The sequence below is a fragment of the Camelus dromedarius genome, chromosome 27 (assembly GCF_036321535.1).
Source record: "Camelus dromedarius isolate mCamDro1 chromosome 27, mCamDro1.pat, whole genome shotgun sequence".
In the NCBI taxonomy this organism is placed as follows: domain Eukaryota; kingdom Metazoa; phylum Chordata; class Mammalia; order Artiodactyla; family Camelidae; genus Camelus; species Camelus dromedarius.
This window is the reverse complement of record NC_087462.1, coordinates 6,943,899-6,961,875: the sequence shown is the minus strand read 5'-3', so window position 1 is coordinate 6,961,875 and position 17,977 is coordinate 6,943,899. Positions and strand designations below refer to the sequence as shown.

The window sequence follows — 17,977 nt, the reverse complement described above, 5'->3', positions numbered from 1 at the left end:
TTTCATTTCTCTCAGAGCTTTCCCCTGAGTTTTATTCATTTTTACATCCAACACAGACACCATCTTTCTACAGTTGGTTACTACTCTGGGATTCAGTCTTCCCAGACACCCAGTCATTTCAGCTCCCAGGTCCCAAGGCTAATGGCAGTGTCATGTCTGAGCTACTCATTCCTTCTTGATCTGTTTTCCATCTTGCAAGACCCATGATGAGGGAGAGAAGCCACCAAGGCAGATTTTCTGGACATCCTTGTGAATATGCACATCAGAGTCTAGTGCAAGAGAACTTGGGACTTGTAGGGCTTTGGGGAAAGAGGTGCAGAATATGGAGGACTGAAGATGGGGTGACAGCTGCACGAGTGGAGAAGTGGAGTGGGCGACTGGGTAGGGGAACCGCACACTGAAGTGTGACGTCGATTTTGTACGTTGGCTGCGTCTGTGCTTGTTTCACCAGTGCTGGTGTCCCTGAGGGAGGAAATGGTGTGAAACCACCAGACAGAAGTTGAAGTTGTCTTTAGGACTTAAAGAAGGGGAAAAGTTTTATCTTAGTCCACTGTGAACCAGTCAGGGGCCAAGTCAAGAAAGGCCCAGAGGTTGTGTCTGACCAATGTGGTTTATTTCTCGTCCAGCCAAAGCCCCTTGGGAACCTGACTGGGAAAGGGGGGGGGGCTCTGGCAGGTGTCATCATTGTAGCTTCCTCAGGTCTGGGTGCGGCAGGTAGTAGCCCAGGCATTGCTGCTGAACCTCGTAGTCTCCCTCCTTCTTCCGCCTGACTGTGACCTGTGAGGGTGAGCAGGCAGCATGAGAATGGAGCACTCAGCTGCCCAAGGATGGGGGGCTACGAGGGAAGCGGGTAGCCACAGAGACCTGATGCTCCCGTGTCTCTCCCTTTTTTCACTTCATTTTCTCAGTCCTTTTCCTTCCCTTGTTCCCTCTTTCACCTCTCTCTCTCTCCTCTCTCCCCTTTTCTGCCCTATTCTCTCTGATATCCCCTTCACATCCCCATCAACCCCAGCTTAATTGATGTGTAAGTGACATTCAGTAAACTGCATACATTTAAAGTGAATGATTTGATGTTTGGATTAGAACTTACTGAACCATCACCACAATCAAGAAAAGGAAAGCCCGTCATTCCCCAAAGTTTCCTCATGCTCTTTTGTAATTCCTCCTCACCTGTCATTTGCAAACACATTCTTATTCCCCAGCAACTATGATCTGATTTATAGCCCTATAGCTAGTATTTTCTAGAATTGGTTTATAAATGGTCCTCTTTTTTATCTAACTTCTTTCATCCAGCATCATTATTTTGAGACTCATCTTTGCATGTATTACTAATGCATTTTTTATTGCTAAATAGTATTTCATTGTGGGGTGATACAATACTACAGTTTATCCATTCACCTATTGATGGACTTCTGGGTTGTTTTTAGTCTTTGGCTAGTATATGTAAAGTTGTTATGAACATTTGTGTACAAATCTTTGTATAGACATATGTTTTGTCTTGGACAAACTCCTAGGAGTGGATGGTTGCATAGGTGTATGTACCTTTTAGAGGTGCATCTAAACTACTTTTCACCAGCACTGTATGAGAGTTCTGGTTGCTTCATGTCTTTTTCTTTATGGTTGCATAGTTTAATCATGTTTTTATGGTTGCATAGAGTTTAATGTTGTTTAACATTTTAAAATGGTCTTTTTGACACTTTTACTGTCAGTTGTTATTTGTGTTCACGTGTATACTTAAAATTTTTACTAGCCAATAATTTACCCTTCCAGTTTTAGATTAGGGCTGTGTTTGTCTTCACAATTCCCAATTTAAGAGAAAAAAATGTAGTGATGATAATGAACAGGCTCATAATATAAGAAGTTTTTCTCCTAATGGTAAAGTGATAATGTCCATAAAGAGGTAATGTTACTAAAAGTTGGGTACATAGATGTTTATGTAAAAAGTATAGGTTGCAGTTGCTTCACATCTTCAACATTTATTATATCAGTCTTTTAAATTTCAGCCATTCTTGCATGTAGTGGTCTCTCATTACGACTTTTTACTTACATTTCCCTAATGACTAATGTTGTTAAGGAAAAGGCAAACCACACATGGGCTGGGAGAAAATATTTGTAAAACATATCCCCAGCAGAGGATGTGTATTTATAATATATAAAGAACCCCTTACAACCTGATAGTAAGAAGACAGCAACATTTCCTGGCTTACCAGGAAACAGCAGATCAGGCATGTGATGAGCACCAGGAGTCCCGCCAGGCAGATGAGGATGATGGCCCAGAAGGGGAGGTCTGGGGAGACAAGTGCTGGTGTGAGCCACCTCTTGTCATTCCCCTAGGGCCCCTGCCTCTCCCCTCCCCCACTGCGCCTCAACAGTCCTTGGCATCCGTTGGCCAACTTTCATCATCATCCAGTACCCTGGGTACATGGTTCTCTTTTGTAAGGCACAGAATCAAAATATTCCCTCCCCATCCTGGGCTGGAGCGTCTTTGAGGCTTACCAGAATTCTCAGTCAAGACGTCGTTTCTTTGGGGAGAATACCCTGAAGGTGAATGAAACAGAGAATGTTACTTTTTGAAATAACACGTTTCAAATACAGGGAAAAATAAAACCACATCACAAACACCCATCACCTAGAAATAACTGTATTTCATCCAGTAGAAACTATATTACATCCAGTGTATAAATTAGTAACACTTGGTGCCCTTGCTTCATCCCATAGTTTAACTGAAATAGTAAAGCCATGTAGACGTAATGATGTTTCATGCCATTTTAGTTTGCATCACTGATTGAAAATGAGTACACTTTGCTACATAATAACAAACCCATTGTCATACTACAAGAGTGTGATATTTCAAATCAGACCTCTGGGAATGGACGATTGATGATGGGCTGGCCCATCTTATGCTAGTAGAGGGGCAAATGGGTCATCACAGTTGACAAGACCACGAAATCTCTAAATTTATAAATTCCCACCTAAAAGCTCTCTTCTCTGCCGATGAATACATTCACTCCCTTCTCCTTGACTGAGTTTTTTAATACTTACTGCACAGGGCTTGCCTATATGGTAATTTCCTCCAGGAAGCCTTCTGATTACTACTCCCCAGTATGGATTGGTTCATATCAAGTAATTTATAATTTCCTATTATTTATAATTGCCTATTCTTGTTATTTCCAATACAACATTAACTCCTTAAGGGTAAGGACATAGCATCCATTGGGCAAGAGGGGAGGATTGCAGGTCCTGCTGCTCATATGGTCTTTCCCTGGGCAAATTCTTAAGATATGCTGTCCAGTGCGAGCAGCAACAAGTGCCTTTTTAAATTAAAATTAATTTTCATTAAACAAAATTTTTAAAATCTAGCGCTCAGTGCCATTAAAAATCAGTAACCATAAAAACCAGTCACAATAGCCATGCTTGACGTATACTCAGTAGCCTCATGTGGCTTATGCACTGGACAGCACGGATATAGAACACTGCCATCACTGCAGAAGGTTCTATTGCATGGTGCTGTCTAGGAGAAGGCGAGTGTCTCCTATATCCCACTGTGTCCTTTCTTCTCCCTCAGTAGTGGGTAAAGCCTATGGGACTGTGTCATCTCTGATACATCCCCAGATCTCCAGATATCCAGGAAAAGTCCCCACTCTTGCCCCAGCAGGAGCCTTACCATCCACAAGGATACTGTTCCTGTCCAGGGTAAAATTCTGCAGCTGGGTACCGTTCTTGGTCAGCCGCAAGAATTCCTCATAGATGGTAACACTGTCTAGTCTCCGAGCCAATGGTGAGACGTTACACACAGAGTCCACCCCAGTGTGGTTGCTGTGGGGGACAGACCTGGAAGGACACAAGGGATGAACAAGGTTATCTGGAATGCTTCCCCAATTCTAGGTTCCCTGCTTCTAGTCTCGTCCAAGAGAACTTCCTGCAGTGATGTAAACACTCGTCTGCACTATCCAATACAGTCATTATTCGCCCCATGTTGTTAACAAGCACTTAATATATGGCTGGTGTAGGTGAGAAACTGAATGGCACATTTTCTTTAATTGAGTTAACTTTATAAGTAAATAGCTACGGGGAGAACGTTTTTGAAATGTTGGAGTAGAGACCTCTGAAAATCCAGAAAAACAATGAGAACGCTGGCAAACAGCATCAAAGGCAACTTTTTGAGAAGTCTAGAAATTAACCAAAGCCTTGCAACAAACCAAGCAGCATTTAGTTAAGAAAAAACGGTTGAATCTTGGTAAAATGGAGCAAACTTAATGGCATTATAACTTGCACAGCCCTCTTCCCGCTCTCCCAAGGGCCTCAACTTTGAAAACTGTAATAAGTTTAGAGCTCCCCCCAAAACCTATCCCCATTGAATTGTCACTATTTGACCTCTCTGGCAGCTCTTTGAAAAAAAAAAAAAAAAGCCTCATTTTCAGGGCTTTTCTTTATTTGACTCAGAGCCTGTTCAGTGAGGAAGACCTAACCCCAGGGCACTTGCTTCAAACAATTAGTGCTAATTGTTTTACACTGAGTCTGCCCACAGGAGCAATACCCCACAGGCAGGCAAGAAGAGGTGAGCCAATAAATTGAAAGTAAAACTGGGGGAATGAGATGTCTACAGGGGACTTTGAAAAGCTCCGGTGCATTTTTTGGGGATCTAGAAGACCGCAAGTGTGCAGGGCTGTGTGCATGCCCAGGAAAACTTGAGAAGGTCTTAAACTCTTACTCTAGCTGAAAGTTTGGCTTAACAGCTAAAAAAAATTGATCAGTGTAATACACCACATTGATAGAATAAAGGACAGTGCCACATGTTTTCAGTAGATACAGAAAAGAATTTGACACAAAATATAACATAATTTCATGATTAAAAAGAAAAACCTGAGCCTCAGAAATAGAAACTTTACAAACCTGATAAAGAACATTCATGGAAAGACTACACCTAACATCATACTTAAACCTTTTCCCTTAAGACCAGGATGTCTGCCCTCATCTCATGTTAGTCACATTATACTGAAGAAGCTTATGATGCCAGTTAGGCAAGAAAAAGAAGTAAAAGGCATTCAGGAAAAGATGTTAAATTGTTTGCAGGTGACATGATACTGTATATAGAAGTTCCCTAGTAATACGTACACACACCTAAACCCTACTAGTTCAGCACCATTGCAGTATATGAGAACAATATACAAATATCTATACTGCATTTCTGCACACTGGTTGTTAGCATTCTGAAAATGAAGTTAGGAAAGCAATTCCATTCACAATAGCATCAAACAGCAAAGTGCTAAAAACTTAGGAATAAATTTAACAAAAAGAAGTATAAGATTTGTACACTGAAAACTACAAAACTTTGTTCAAAGACTTTTTAAAAGAGCTAAATAAATGAGAAGGCATCCTGTGTTCATGAATCAGGGTTCAGTGTTGTTAAGATGACAACACTCCGCAAACTGATCTACAGGTTAAATGCAATCTCTATCGAAATCCTAGCTGGCTCTTTTATGTAAATTGATAAGCTGTTCCTAAAATTAATATGGAATTGCAAGTGACTTGAATAACCAAACCAATATGGAGAAAGAACAAAGTTGGACAACTCCACTTCCCAGCTGCAGAACTTACCGTTAAATTATGGTAATCAAAACGCTGTGCCATTGGCATATGGATAGACATATAGATCAATGGAATAACATTTACTGTGTGTAAACAAACTCATGCAATTATGGACAACCGATTTTCTACAAAGGTTCCAAAATATTTGGGAAAGAATAGGCTCCTTCACAAATGGAGCTGGGACAAATAGATATCCACCTGCAAAAGGAGGAAACTGTGTCCCTACCTCACATCGTATACAAAAGTTAACTGAAAATAAATTAAAGACCTAAACATAAGAGATAAAATTAAATAAGCCCTGGAAGAAAACATCGGAGTAAATCTTCATGACCTTGGATTAGGCGTTGGTTACTTAGATATGGTACTAAAAGCACAAGAATCCAAAGGGAAAAATAAATAAATTGGACTTCAGCAAAATGAAAAACTTTTGCGCTTTAACATACTATCATGAAGGTGAAAAGACAGCCTTTCAAATAGGGGAAAATACTTACAAATCATATATCTGGTAAGGGTTGAGTATCCAGACTATATAAAAAACTATTATACCTCAATATTAAAAAGACAAATCAGTTTAAAAATAGGTAAAGGACTTGAACAGACACTTCTCCAAAGAAGATATAAAAAAGGCCAATAAATACATGAAAAAGTGCTTAACATCACTAATGATTAGGGAAATGCAAATCAAAACCATAGTGAGTTACCACTTCACACTTGGATGGCTGTAAGTGGGGAAAAAAAGAAAAGGACAATATTGATCCTTGGTGAGGATGTGGAGAATTTGGAACCTTCATACATTGCTGGAGGAAATGTAAAATTGTGGAACCTCTGTGGAGAATAGTTCAGTGGTTCCTCAAAAATTAAACAGAGTATGACCCTACAATACCCACTTCTATTTCTGTATGCCCAAGAGACATAAAAATATATGTTCACATAAAATCTTTTACATTAATGATCATAACAACATTGTGTATAATAGCCCCAAAGCATAGACAATCCAATGTCGGTTGATGGATGGACAGATAAACAAAAGTGGTCCAAACATCCAGCGGAATATTATTCACCCCTAAAAAGGAACGAAAGATCGATATATGCTATAACCTGGCTAAGTTCTGAAAACACTATGCTAAGCAAAAGAAAACTGCAAAAGATCACATAGTGTATGATTCCATTTATATGAAATGTCTAGAATAGGCAAGCCCACAGAGACAGAAAGTAGTAAATTATTGTTTGCTGGGGAGTGGGGGTGAGGGAAGAATGAGGAGTGGCTGTTGTTGGTGACAAGATTTCTTTTTGGTGTGATGGAAATGTCCCACCATTAGACAACCAGATGGTTACACCATTCTAAGAATATACCACAAATAACGCACATCAAAAATTTTATGGTGTGTGAATTGTATTTGCCTCCTATGGTTAGTGGTTCCACTATAGGACAGCACAGTTAGACTCCTGGATTCCAAGTCATCTGGAATCTAACCCCCATCTCCCATGGATTCTGGCTTCAGGAGCTGATTTTTTTTTTTTTTTTTTGGAGCTGATTTCTTAAGACATGAATGCTACACTCCATATTCTGTAGGTCCCAGCACCAGGAACCTTCATGTCTGCTGAGGTTTACACAGCTCTCACTGGTTTAGGAAAAAGCTGGTGTGTGGATAACAGCTTCCTAGTCCTAGTGCTCTCTTCCAGAACAGCCAGGAACTGAGAGACCGTGGCATGGGGACACTTTTAAAGGACAGTGGAAGTCTACAGAGTGATCAGGTCCTGAGCTGGAACTCACCTGAATGCTAAGACTTGACAGTCAGAAAAATAACTCTCAATGCTGCTGTTTCGGAAGAGCCAGTTGAGCTGAAAGACAGGGCAACATTTCCTTGGTCAGAACCCACGGCCCAGGGGCATTAGAGAATTTTTAGCCAATGAGCACACCTCCCCATCTGTTTATTTTCCCTTGTCTCCAAAACACTAGCCCAGGTACGTATATGAAAGGATGTCCCATCCAGGGTATGACTTAGCTCTATGACCCTGGGCTAGAAACTGAACCTCTCTGTGCCTGTCTCTTAATTTGTAAAATGGGAATAAGAACCTGTCTTCATGAATTGTTACAAAAAGTCACCGTCTGACTGCCCAGTGGTCATAGGTCAGTCTCTCCGTGGGAACAGGGTGGACCCACAACCCCCTTCTCACCGCATCCTCAATATTTCTCTTGTTCCGCTGGTGTTCGGTGGTGCCTGGCTGGGCTATGTCCTGGGAATAGAGTATGTTGGTGACAGTAAAATTCAGCAGGAAGTGCTGGAAGCTGGGACTGCTTGTTGGTTGGTCTGTTGGTAGACGAACTGGCTCTATTTCTAGAATTAAAAGAGAATACAAGTCCACGTGTAGAATAAAAAGAATGAAAGTTCCCCATCAGGGAAGTTTTTCAGAAAGAAGTCGTTATAGCCAGTCTATTTATTCCTGGCAACGTGGACTGAGCTGGGTTTTTAAAAATCGGCTACAGAAGACCCTCCTTCCGTCTGTCCAACTTGAATCCATCCATCTGTTTGTGTCCAACACTTCACCAGGCATTGTGAGAGCGCCCTAGGATGTGGGGAAGAGGAGACTGGGCTTCTCTGGGGCAGAGTCGGCAGGTGCGGGTGCTGACCACCCCAGGGGACATCTGCCACACACCTTTACTGACCCGGGTTCCTAATGTGTCTCCCTGGCCCCATCCATTCTCCATGCGGCACCTGGAGAATGAGTTTCTAGAGCAGAACTCTGAGTGTGTCGTGTTCCTCCACAAACCATTCAGTGCCCAAGAAAGCCCCTGCCCATATCTTCAGCCACAGTGGTCACTGTCTCACGTCAGAGTGTAAACTCCAGCCACACCAGACGTCCTACAGCTTCCCCAAACGCGACGGATTCTTTTCACTTTCTGGGTTATAGGCACACATGTAGCTCAGCTCCCCAGCTCTTCCCCCCAACTAGGTCCTGTCCCCCTTCAGATCTTAGTTTCTTCATTTTCTGTAGAAAACTGTCCAAGAGAGTTGTGTAGCCCTTCCTGGGGTTCCCACCAATGTTAGAAATTGCCCTACTATAGCAGTTACCACAGTGTTATGACGAGTGCCTATTTATCTGCATGGGCTGTACACTGAAGGAAACAGTCAGTCAATCAACCAGTCAACCAAGACACGACTCGTAACTGAGCCTAAGAAGGAAACCTAGGCGCCTTCACATTCTGGGTTAGAACAATTGACACGTGGAATAACCATTCCCTTGGGTGCATTCGCTGCATTTTCTCCTCCTGCCACCTGCTGGATGCCACATTGCCATGAATCATCAACATGGGCTTCCAGAAAGCCCCCCACTTCCTCTGCAGCCTCCATCCATTCCACTGCTACCCAGAAGCCCTATCCCTCATAAAACAATCTCTTCCAGCCATGAACCTGTCCCCACCGCCCCCCCCAATCTCACACCTGTCACATGCACATCTGTCAGCTGGTAGGTGGCACCCAACCAGTGGGATGAGGCGTTCAGGGTCTTGTCTAGAAACACTTGCTTCAGCACACCAGGGTCCCGGCTGGAGGAGAGCAGTGCCTTGATGGTGACTGACATGGAATCCAACCTAGGAACAGAGACCATAGGAACTCAGCCAGCACCCAACACCAGCAGTGCCTCCTGAGTCTGGCTCCTTTGGCCTTTTTGAGCCAAAGACCTGGGGCAAGCAGTGGGGGATTACCTGACTGCCTTTTCCCCCAGGGAAGAGTAGAGACCCTGACCCAAAAGGGAAGGCTCCCAGGAGCTGGGAATAGAAGCAACAACAGTCACAGTAATGACCATCCATTGTTCACCTCTAAGAAGTGACCCACACATTCCCTCTCCATCACTGCCGTGGAAGCTAGTATTGTAACTGTCCCCACGTTGAAGACAAAGGGACTGCAGTTTGGTCATATTCAAAGTCAGCCCCGTGTCCCATGAGCCTCTGTCTCTAGTTCCTCCACCCACCACTCGGAGTCCTGGGTTCAAACCCAACTTTGACAGTTCTGGAGCTGTTCACTTATCCGAGCCTGTTTTCCCATGTGAACAATGGGGGTGAACATTGCTTTTACCTCCCAGGGGGAATGTTATGGGAATTCAGTGAGATGATCATGCATGGAAGAACTCGGCAGGGAGCCTGGCAGTGGTAAATGTTATCATTGGACTGATATTAGCAGCAAGCTATGTTTCCCAAGAAGGAGATGAGTGCAGGGGCTGGGTGGCTCCATGAGGTTAATCCCTTTCCTGCACCCCAAAGACCTATGGAAGGAGATGGTGAGATTCGCTGGCAGGGATGTGGGGGTTCAGAATAGACACCATGCCAGTGACTTCCAGTCCAAGGATGTGCCGCAGGAGCTCAGACAATGCCGCCAACCTCCTCAACTTACGTCAAGTTGGTGACCAGGCAGAAGCGGAATACGTCTTGTAGCTGGCTGCTTCTGTAGAGTGTGGTGACCTAGGATAAAGGGTGTGGGGGGGTGAGATGGGGGTCTCTTGGGGCTGGAGGGGGCGACTGAAGCCAGTGGAGGAGCAAACACAAACCTTGCAGCAAGGGAGACCTGAGTTCCTGGCTCCGCCCCTAACTCACTGTGTGACCTTGGACACAGTGCTCCCTTTTCTGAGACTCAGTTTGCCCATCTGAGAAATGAGGGCAGCTCTGTCACTGCCCCTGGAATCTGAGAGAACCCAGAACCCACAGGCAAAGTGAAGAGTTGAAACAACCACTTAATAGATGTAGGTCAGACTGACGAATCAGAGGGGCCCCTCGGGGCAGAGAGAGTTGGGAGGAGTGAGAGAGAGCGCACCTTGTCCTGGATGTCCCTCAGCAGGGCGATGTACTCTGAGGACGTGGCGTCTGGGTTGCTGAGGTTCCAGTTGACGATGCGGAAATTTAGCTGGTACTCACTCCGGATAGAGGAACTCTGGGGCGCATAGCCTGCAGCCACCAAGAGGGGAAAAAGACAGAGACTCTCAGCTTTTAGCACAGAGGCAGGTGGCCCAGGGGTCCCCTGCCTACTGTCGTCATCAGCCAAAATCAGGCCCACGTGTTGGGGACTACAGGGGCTCCCAAATTGAAAGTCACTGCCTAGAGGGGAACCTGGAATCTTATAAGGAGTCACCTGAGCTGAGCTTTTCTGCTTGTGCTTACGCAGTTCCCACTTCCTGGAATGCTCTGCCACCCTCTTCCAAGAAAACTCCTATTCCTACTTCAGGAGCCCAGTGAGATGGAGCTCCATGAGAACAGGCACTCGTGTCTTGTTCTTGTTGTGTCCCAGCGCCTAGTACAGTATCAGGCACATCATAACCTCCTCCAGGAATCACTCCATGACTTGCCCCACCTCTGCACTCCCTGGCATCCTGTTAATAATGGTGTCTCTGACTTCTTTTGTGTCCCTAAATCATCTTTAGATCACTTGATTATGAGTTTTTTCAGGGACAGAACCTGTGTATTCTATCTCCATACCCAGAACGTGACTTGGGACAGAATGGTTGCACATGTGGGTTTGTTGAGTGAGTGAGTGTGAACTGCAGTGGACCCCCAGATATTAGGGGCTGAGATACTCATCTTTCATTTGTTCACTCATTCCCAGGGTACTACGATGTGCCGACATACTAAGAATTGGGGATTCAGTGCCACTCGAAACAAATACTAATTTTGTAGAATTGGGTTATTACATAAATAATGGCTGTGAAGTATGATGAGCATCCATCTGGTGCTCATCTGGAAACGATGGGACCGTGTTCAGCAGGGCTTCTCAGCCTCAAAACAGCTGGTGTCTGAGGCTATATAATTGGTGGTGGTGAGGGTCTCCTGGGCACTGGAGGATATTAGCTACGTATCTGGCCTCTCTTTAGCCACTAGATGTCAGGAGCCCCCTCCCCACTGTGACAGTCAAACATGTCTCCAGACATTGCTGCGTGTTTCCTTGCCCCCAGGGAAGAACCACTGTCATGGGGGAACTGCACATAGAAGAACCTCTGTCCCAAGAGATCCCACAGGTCAGACATTCTGGTTTTGAATCAAAATTTGTTACATTAATTTGGTCAGAGAATTTCATGCTGTTTTCCTGAGCTGACAGGAGAGACCTTCTCCACTGGAGGTTTGGGGAGGGTACCCCGCAACCAGAACTTGGGCTGTCTTGTTAAAGAGGACATTAAGAGGGAGGGACGGTATAGCTCAGTGGCAGAGCGCATGCTTAGCATGCACGAGGTCCTGGGTTCAACTTCCAGTCCCTCCTTAAATAAATAAATAAACTTAATCACCCCTCGACTCAAGAAAGAGGACATTAAATAGAACAGGGAAAGTAAAGATCACTGTAAATCCAAGTTCAGCATGAACACTCACCATTGACGAAGAGGCTGTCCTTGACCAGGGTGTAGAGGCCCATCTGGGTGACACCACTGGTCAGCTGGTTCAGCTCCCAGTAAAGCTGCTCTCTGTCCAGCCTGCGGCCCGAGGGGTCAGGGTGGTAGGTGCAGGCGGCATGCACGCTGGTGGCTGCACCATCCTTCCCAGGTCTGGGGAGAGAGGGGTGTGAGGACTCGAGAGAGAGGCCCCGAAGCCTCTGGAGGGTGGGGCCGGAAAGAGGGAGAAGCAAGTGGGAAGGCAGAGAAAGGGGGTGGGTCACCCAAAGTGGTCCTTCCTGGCAAGTGCTCAGGAAAAGGTCTTACCTGAGGGAGATCAGGCTGCAACCCGAGTAGGAGGGGCCCAGGCTGGTCTTCTGGAATAAGGAGCCAAGCTGGGGAGGCAGGAGAAGGATGAGGAGCAGGAAGCACAGGGGCTGGGGGCGGGGCTGGGGGGTTAATTATCCCACCAGGGTTGCTGGGACCAGCATCTCACCAGGCGCTGCAGGACCCTTTCGGTGGAGTTGAATATGGCTGAGCCACTGCTCGCATCTGGTGAATATGGAAGGTTGGAGATGGTGAAGTTGAGTGTGAGGGTCTTCAGGTTGTGTCCCACAGCTGCAACAAGATGGGGAGGATAGATGGCTCTCACTGAGAGCTGGCCTGGGACCACACCAGAATCACGCATTCGTTACCTGTTGTCTTCTCTTCCGGGGCATCACCCCCCAGTGTAGCCACCCAAGTCAAAACCAGCATATCTGCTCAGCTTCTTCTCCGAGTAACACCAGCTCTACATGCAGAGTGGTTCTCACATACACCCCCCCTCTCCGTCCCCGTCCCAGCCCAGGTCTTTCTTTTCTTCTCTGACCTGGACCAGCGCCCCAGCAGGCTCGCTGGATGCCCTGCCTGAAGGATGTTCTCTACACCGAACACTAGAAGAAATTTTCTTAAATGAAAATCTCACTTTCGTCACCACTGCTCTGGTACCACCCATGGGTCCCTATGGCCTTTGGCACTAAGTTCAACTTTTTGATCTGACACTCGAAGTCCTTCTAAATCTGGTTCTTGCCAACCTTTCAGCTTCATTTATCCATCTGCTCCAAGTAAAGCTTTAAGCTTATGCAAACCAATTTTCTCTTAATTCTCCCCATACACTGACCACTGACATTTTGCTTGTGGAATCCCATCTGCCAGGAAAACTTTTCATCCTCTACTTGGATGACTCCTACTTTTTCTTAAAGACTCAGGTCAGGTGAAACTTTCTTCAGAAAGCCTTTCCCTTCCAAATTACGCCAGGTGCCTCACCCCAAGAGAGGGATCACAAAGTGTAGTAACAGTCTGTTAATTTCACAAGCCTGGGGGCTCCATGAGGGCCAGCCTCGGACTGACTGTTGGTGTAATGTTCGCCCTAAGACCAGAATTGCACACCCTGGCCTCCCAGCTCCTGTGTTACAATTGGCTGATAGATGTGTGGGGCTGGAGAGCTTCTCTTGGGAAGGAAAAGGGACCCCCCCCCAGATACCTGTGGTGGATTCTGGTTGCACAGGTGATGATGAAGTAGGCAGGAATGTAGTGGATGGTTCAGGAGCTGCAGAAAGGGCAGTCATCAGGGAGGAACCAAGACCCCCACAGAGTGGGAGAAGCTCCCTCCAGCTCACCTGGACTCCAGAAGTGGTTGTCCAAGGACAAGCATTCATGGGTATACCATTAATGTGAGGGAAGGAGTGAGTGTGTGAGTAGAGGGATGAGCAAGCCTGTGAATGAATGAGCCCAAGAGAGTGAGACTGAGTGACCGAGAGAGACTGAACAAAGAGGATGGACAGATGGATGGGCAGAAATGTGGACAGATAGATGGGGTACCTGGAAGGACAGAGGAAGAACGGACAAAAGGAGGGTCAAAGCGAAAGGAAGAAGAAGAAACACAAGGAGGACAAGTTGAGAGGTGAATGGAAGTGTAGATGGAAGGAAGGAGAACAGGTGACTAGGCAGAAGATAGGTGACAGATGGACAGAGGGAAGGGAGGAAGGGGAGGAGGGAGGGAGGGAGAAGGGGAGGAAGGGGCCTGGGAGAAGGGATAACTGGGAGGCTGGAAGAATGATGGGTGGAAAGATAGATGAAGTGATCATCGGATGAGCGAGTGGACAAATCTGGCCAACCACGAGTAGCCAAGAGTTTACAACTTGACCCCGAGGCCCCTTCTGGGGCTCCTATAAGGGATTTTGTTATTAGGAGGCACAGACTACAAGATCATTATCTGACCTCAACCCTTATTCCTGTAGGAAATGCTTGTTCAGATTTCTTCCTCCGACCCTCAAGGGTGTGGAAAATGCGGAAAGCCGATACCATGGCTGCAAGTCCAAAAGGAGACCAAGGACCCAGCATCCTTCCTCCCACTGACACCCCGCCTCCACTCCGGAGACCAGCCCGGGTTTGGGGCCAGCGCTCTTTGTCAGGGAGAAGAAAAGCTTGGCTCAAGACCACTGGAGGCTGAAATGGGCAGTGGATGAAAAGATACGTACTTGTCGGAGGCTCATCTGGACCACGTTCATGATAACCTGGCAACAGAAAGTCACACAGTAAGGGGAGGCCGAGGAGCAATCCCAGGTGTCTGCGCCTTTGCGTGGGGCTCCTTTCTGGACGCTCTGCCCTCTGCGCCAGGTCAGCACCTGTGCATCTTCTAGGCTCAGGCTCAAATGTCATCTCCACCGCACAGGCTTCCCTGACCTTTTGATTAGAAACAGCCCTTCCTCACCCACCCTCCAGCATGTCCCCAACAAGAGAGACTCTCATCCCATTTATGTTCACAAACTCCCCTCCCACCACCACATATCTGTTCAACCCGCCATCTGCCCTTCACCCTCCCTCCAACCTGTCGCTACATCTGATGAATATTTAATGAGCGCTTACAGTGTGTCGGGTTCCATTTACATTTGGGGAATACACTGCTGAACTAGACAGCCTTTGCCCTGCCGGAGCTTACGTTAGGATAGGTTGTACATGGAGCCTGTCTGTCCCTGGTGCCAGGCACCAGGCCTGGCTTATAGCAGATGCTTGGTACATGCTGGATGAGTGAACACAGTGAAGCATGTAAGTTGTGCAGTTTACAAAAGGGGAAATCCTAAACTGGCTCCTGTAATGGCCGAGGTGAAGGGAAAAGAATGTAAACTCAGAAGAACTTCAAAACCTAGACTGGCGCAAAACCTGCCGTGGGGGTGGACAGTGCCTTTCCCTTCTCTGTGTTTCCCTTTTCCTTCCTCTTTGCGAAAATGGGAGTCAGAAAGGACCCAGACGTCTCCCTGCCCACCTGATGGGGCAGTCGTGATAAGAAAGTGTGACTTGCCAAGCTCCGTTCCCAGGTTGGGGACAGAGAGGAGGAAAGCTGAGTAATTCCAGTCGTAATTACCTCACCACAGCCGTGCTCTGCCCCACCAGGACCCTCTCATTAAGGGTCACCCATTCAAATGCTGTTTCTTCCTGGATTCTAGGCTGATACCCAGGGTGTCTGAAGCTTGGACCCCCAAGATGTTCAGAACACCTGCTTTCCTTCCTGGCATAGAGGTCCCAACCAAGAGAGAAGCCCATGTTGGTCAGGGTGAGAAGTGGGGAGAGGAGACAGATGTGGGATTTCCTTTCCCTAAGTCTCCCCTAGAAAGATGCTTGCATGAGTTAGTATGTGGAACGGAGCACAGCATTGGATGCTGACCACTGGACTCATGCCCTGGTTCCCTCACTTTCAAGCTGCATCCACTTGGGCAAATGACTTAAACTTTCTGAGTCTCAGTGTCTTCATCTGTAAAATGGGTTTAATCAAGGAGCAGCCTTGCAGGGTGGCTGTGTGAGGTCAGTGTGGAGTTGAGGTTTCCACTGGAGTTTGTCTCAGGGTTTCCCCTAGAGAGCTGACTAGTCAAGGGAAACCCTTCCAGAGTTAGGGTGTGAACCCAGTGAGATAGACTGAAAACTGCTCACCATTGAGGTAGAGACTGTCCTTGTCCAGAGAATAGGGGCCCAGCTGGGTGATGCCACGGGTCTGTCTGCTCAGTTCATGGAACACCTGCTTGGCAGGCAGACCCGGGCCGCTGGAGGGCTGCTGGTAGGTGCAGAGGATGTCCACCCCTGTCTTGGCGCCATTCTTCACAGACCTGGGGAAGGAAAGGTTGACCTTTGGGGGATGCAGTCCACTTGGCACCTGTCCATCTGTGGTCACTGCACACCTCATTTCCTGTGTTCCAGCTTTGTTGAACCATTCTCTGTCTCCACCTGGCCAGACTCACCCCAGGATCTTTGCACATGCAGTCACTGCTGTCTGTTTCTCCCCTTCTCTCTGCCTGGGTGATCTCCTGATCATCCTTCAGGTCTCCACTTAGATACCTCCTCCTCCTCCAAGAACTCTCCCAGGCTGGGTCAGGGACCTCTTCTGGTTCCCACAACACCTCGTGCTTCCCCGAACACAGCCCTGGTTACCCTCTAGGTGAGCATATCTGTCCCTAGTATCTGTCCCTGTTTCCTCCAGATGGTGACCTCCGTGAGGTCAGGGAATGAGACAGTCTAGTTCACTGTTTTTGTGTGGAACCCCCAGCACCTAGCACATTGCCTGCTCTGTGAAAACATCTAAGTCCCAGTGATTTAAAAAGGTAGGCCATCCATATGGTGGGATGTTATTCAGCCTTAAAAGGAAGGAAACTGGGGCGGGGGGTATAGCTCAAGTGGTAGAGCATGAGCTTAGCATGCATGAGGTCCTGGGTTCAGTCCCCAGTACCTCCACTGAAAACCAAATAAATAGATAGACCTAATTACCTCCCTCCTGCAAAAAAAAAAAAAAGGAAACTAACACACACTACGACATGGATGAACCTTGATAACATTATCCTGAACGAATTAAGCCAGTCGCAAAAAGACAAATACTGTATAATTTCACCTCTGTAAGGTGCCCCAAGTAGTCAAGTTCACAGTAGTCATACCCAGAAAATAGAATGGTGGTTGCCAGCATCTAGGGGTAGGTGGAAATGGACAGCTGTTGTTTAATGGGTATGGAGTTTCAGTTTGCAAGGTCTGGAGAGTGGCTGCACAACCGTGTGAATATACTTAATGCTACCAAACTGTACACTTAAAAACAGTTCAGATGGTAAGTTTCATGTGATGTGTATTTTACCACAATTGGGAAAAAAAACAGGGGGAGGGAATAGCTCAGTGGTAGAGTGTGTGCTTAGCATGCACAAGGTCCTGGGTTCAATCCCCAGAACCTCCATTAAAAAATTAATAAGCCTAATTACAGCCCCCCCCCAAATTCAGCAAAAAAAGAAACAACAGAAACAGCTTCTCCCAGACTATGTGGTGTCGACTCTGCTGACTGTCTTGAATCTCTTCTCCCTCCCTCCCTCTGTCTTGCTCTCTCTGCTCCAGCCACACTGGCCTCCTTGCTGTTCATTGAACATGCCAAGCCCATTCCCGCCTCAGGATCTTTGCCCACACGGTTCCCTCTGTCTGAAACAGTATTCATGGCCAAATCCTTGTCAAATTGGGACACAACTCAGATGTCACCTCCACAGAGAGAACCCCCTGTTCCCCTGGGCAAAGCTGCTTTCCCGTCTGTTTCCACTCTGTGTCTGACATCACTTTACTTAAATATTTATTCTCCTGCTAGGTATCGGTTTTCTAGACTAGATGTGGGCAGGAGTAGTGCCTGGTACCCGGACTCCTGCCTGCCTCAGGGTCTATGCCATTTGTATGAAAATATGAATGGAAAAGTGCCTCACAAATGCCAACAGGTCACAAATTGACCAGAAGATGGGAGAGTCATTGCTCAGTGGGTACAGAGTTTCTGCTCAGGGTGACGAAAAGTTTTGGAAGTAGATAGTGGTGATGGGTGTGTAACATTGTGCATGTAATCAGTGTCACTGAATTATATAGTTAAAAATGGCTAATTTCATGTCTATATTTACTTTATCACAATGTAAGAAAGAAATAATGTGATATGAAAAAATGGATGCAGAAAAGGACCCTGTGAGAACAGCCTCCTGCATCTGGGGCAGCCCCCAGCCAG

The 17,977-nt window shown here is 46.5% G+C and overlaps 1 protein-coding gene across 1 annotated transcript in view; it reads right to left on the bottom strand.

Moving 5' to 3' along the window:
- The window catches only part of LOC105104082 (mucin-16), a 58,601-nt gene continuing 40,624 nt past the window's right edge, over positions 1-17,977 (bottom strand). The window contains exons 37-51 of the mRNA XM_064480282.1: positions 15,904-16,076; positions 14,457-14,492; positions 13,460-13,525; positions 12,434-12,555; positions 12,265-12,332; positions 11,939-12,111; positions 10,398-10,528; positions 9,981-10,048; positions 9,033-9,181; positions 7,768-7,928; positions 7,364-7,431; positions 3,665-3,831; positions 2,497-2,538; positions 2,208-2,287; positions 1-777 (exon numbers count right to left, since the gene is read on the bottom strand). Of these exons, the coding sequence (XP_064336352.1) occupies positions 682-777; positions 2,208-2,287; positions 2,497-2,538; positions 3,665-3,831; positions 7,364-7,431; positions 7,768-7,928; positions 9,033-9,181; positions 9,981-10,048; positions 10,398-10,528; positions 11,939-12,111; positions 12,265-12,332; positions 12,434-12,555; positions 13,460-13,525; positions 14,457-14,492; positions 15,904-16,076 (1,600 nt within the window). The 3' untranslated portion in view covers positions 1-681. The remainder of the gene's footprint in view (positions 778-2,207; positions 2,288-2,496; positions 2,539-3,664; positions 3,832-7,363; positions 7,432-7,767; positions 7,929-9,032; positions 9,182-9,980; positions 10,049-10,397; positions 10,529-11,938; positions 12,112-12,264; positions 12,333-12,433; positions 12,556-13,459; positions 13,526-14,456; positions 14,493-15,903; positions 16,077-17,977) is intronic.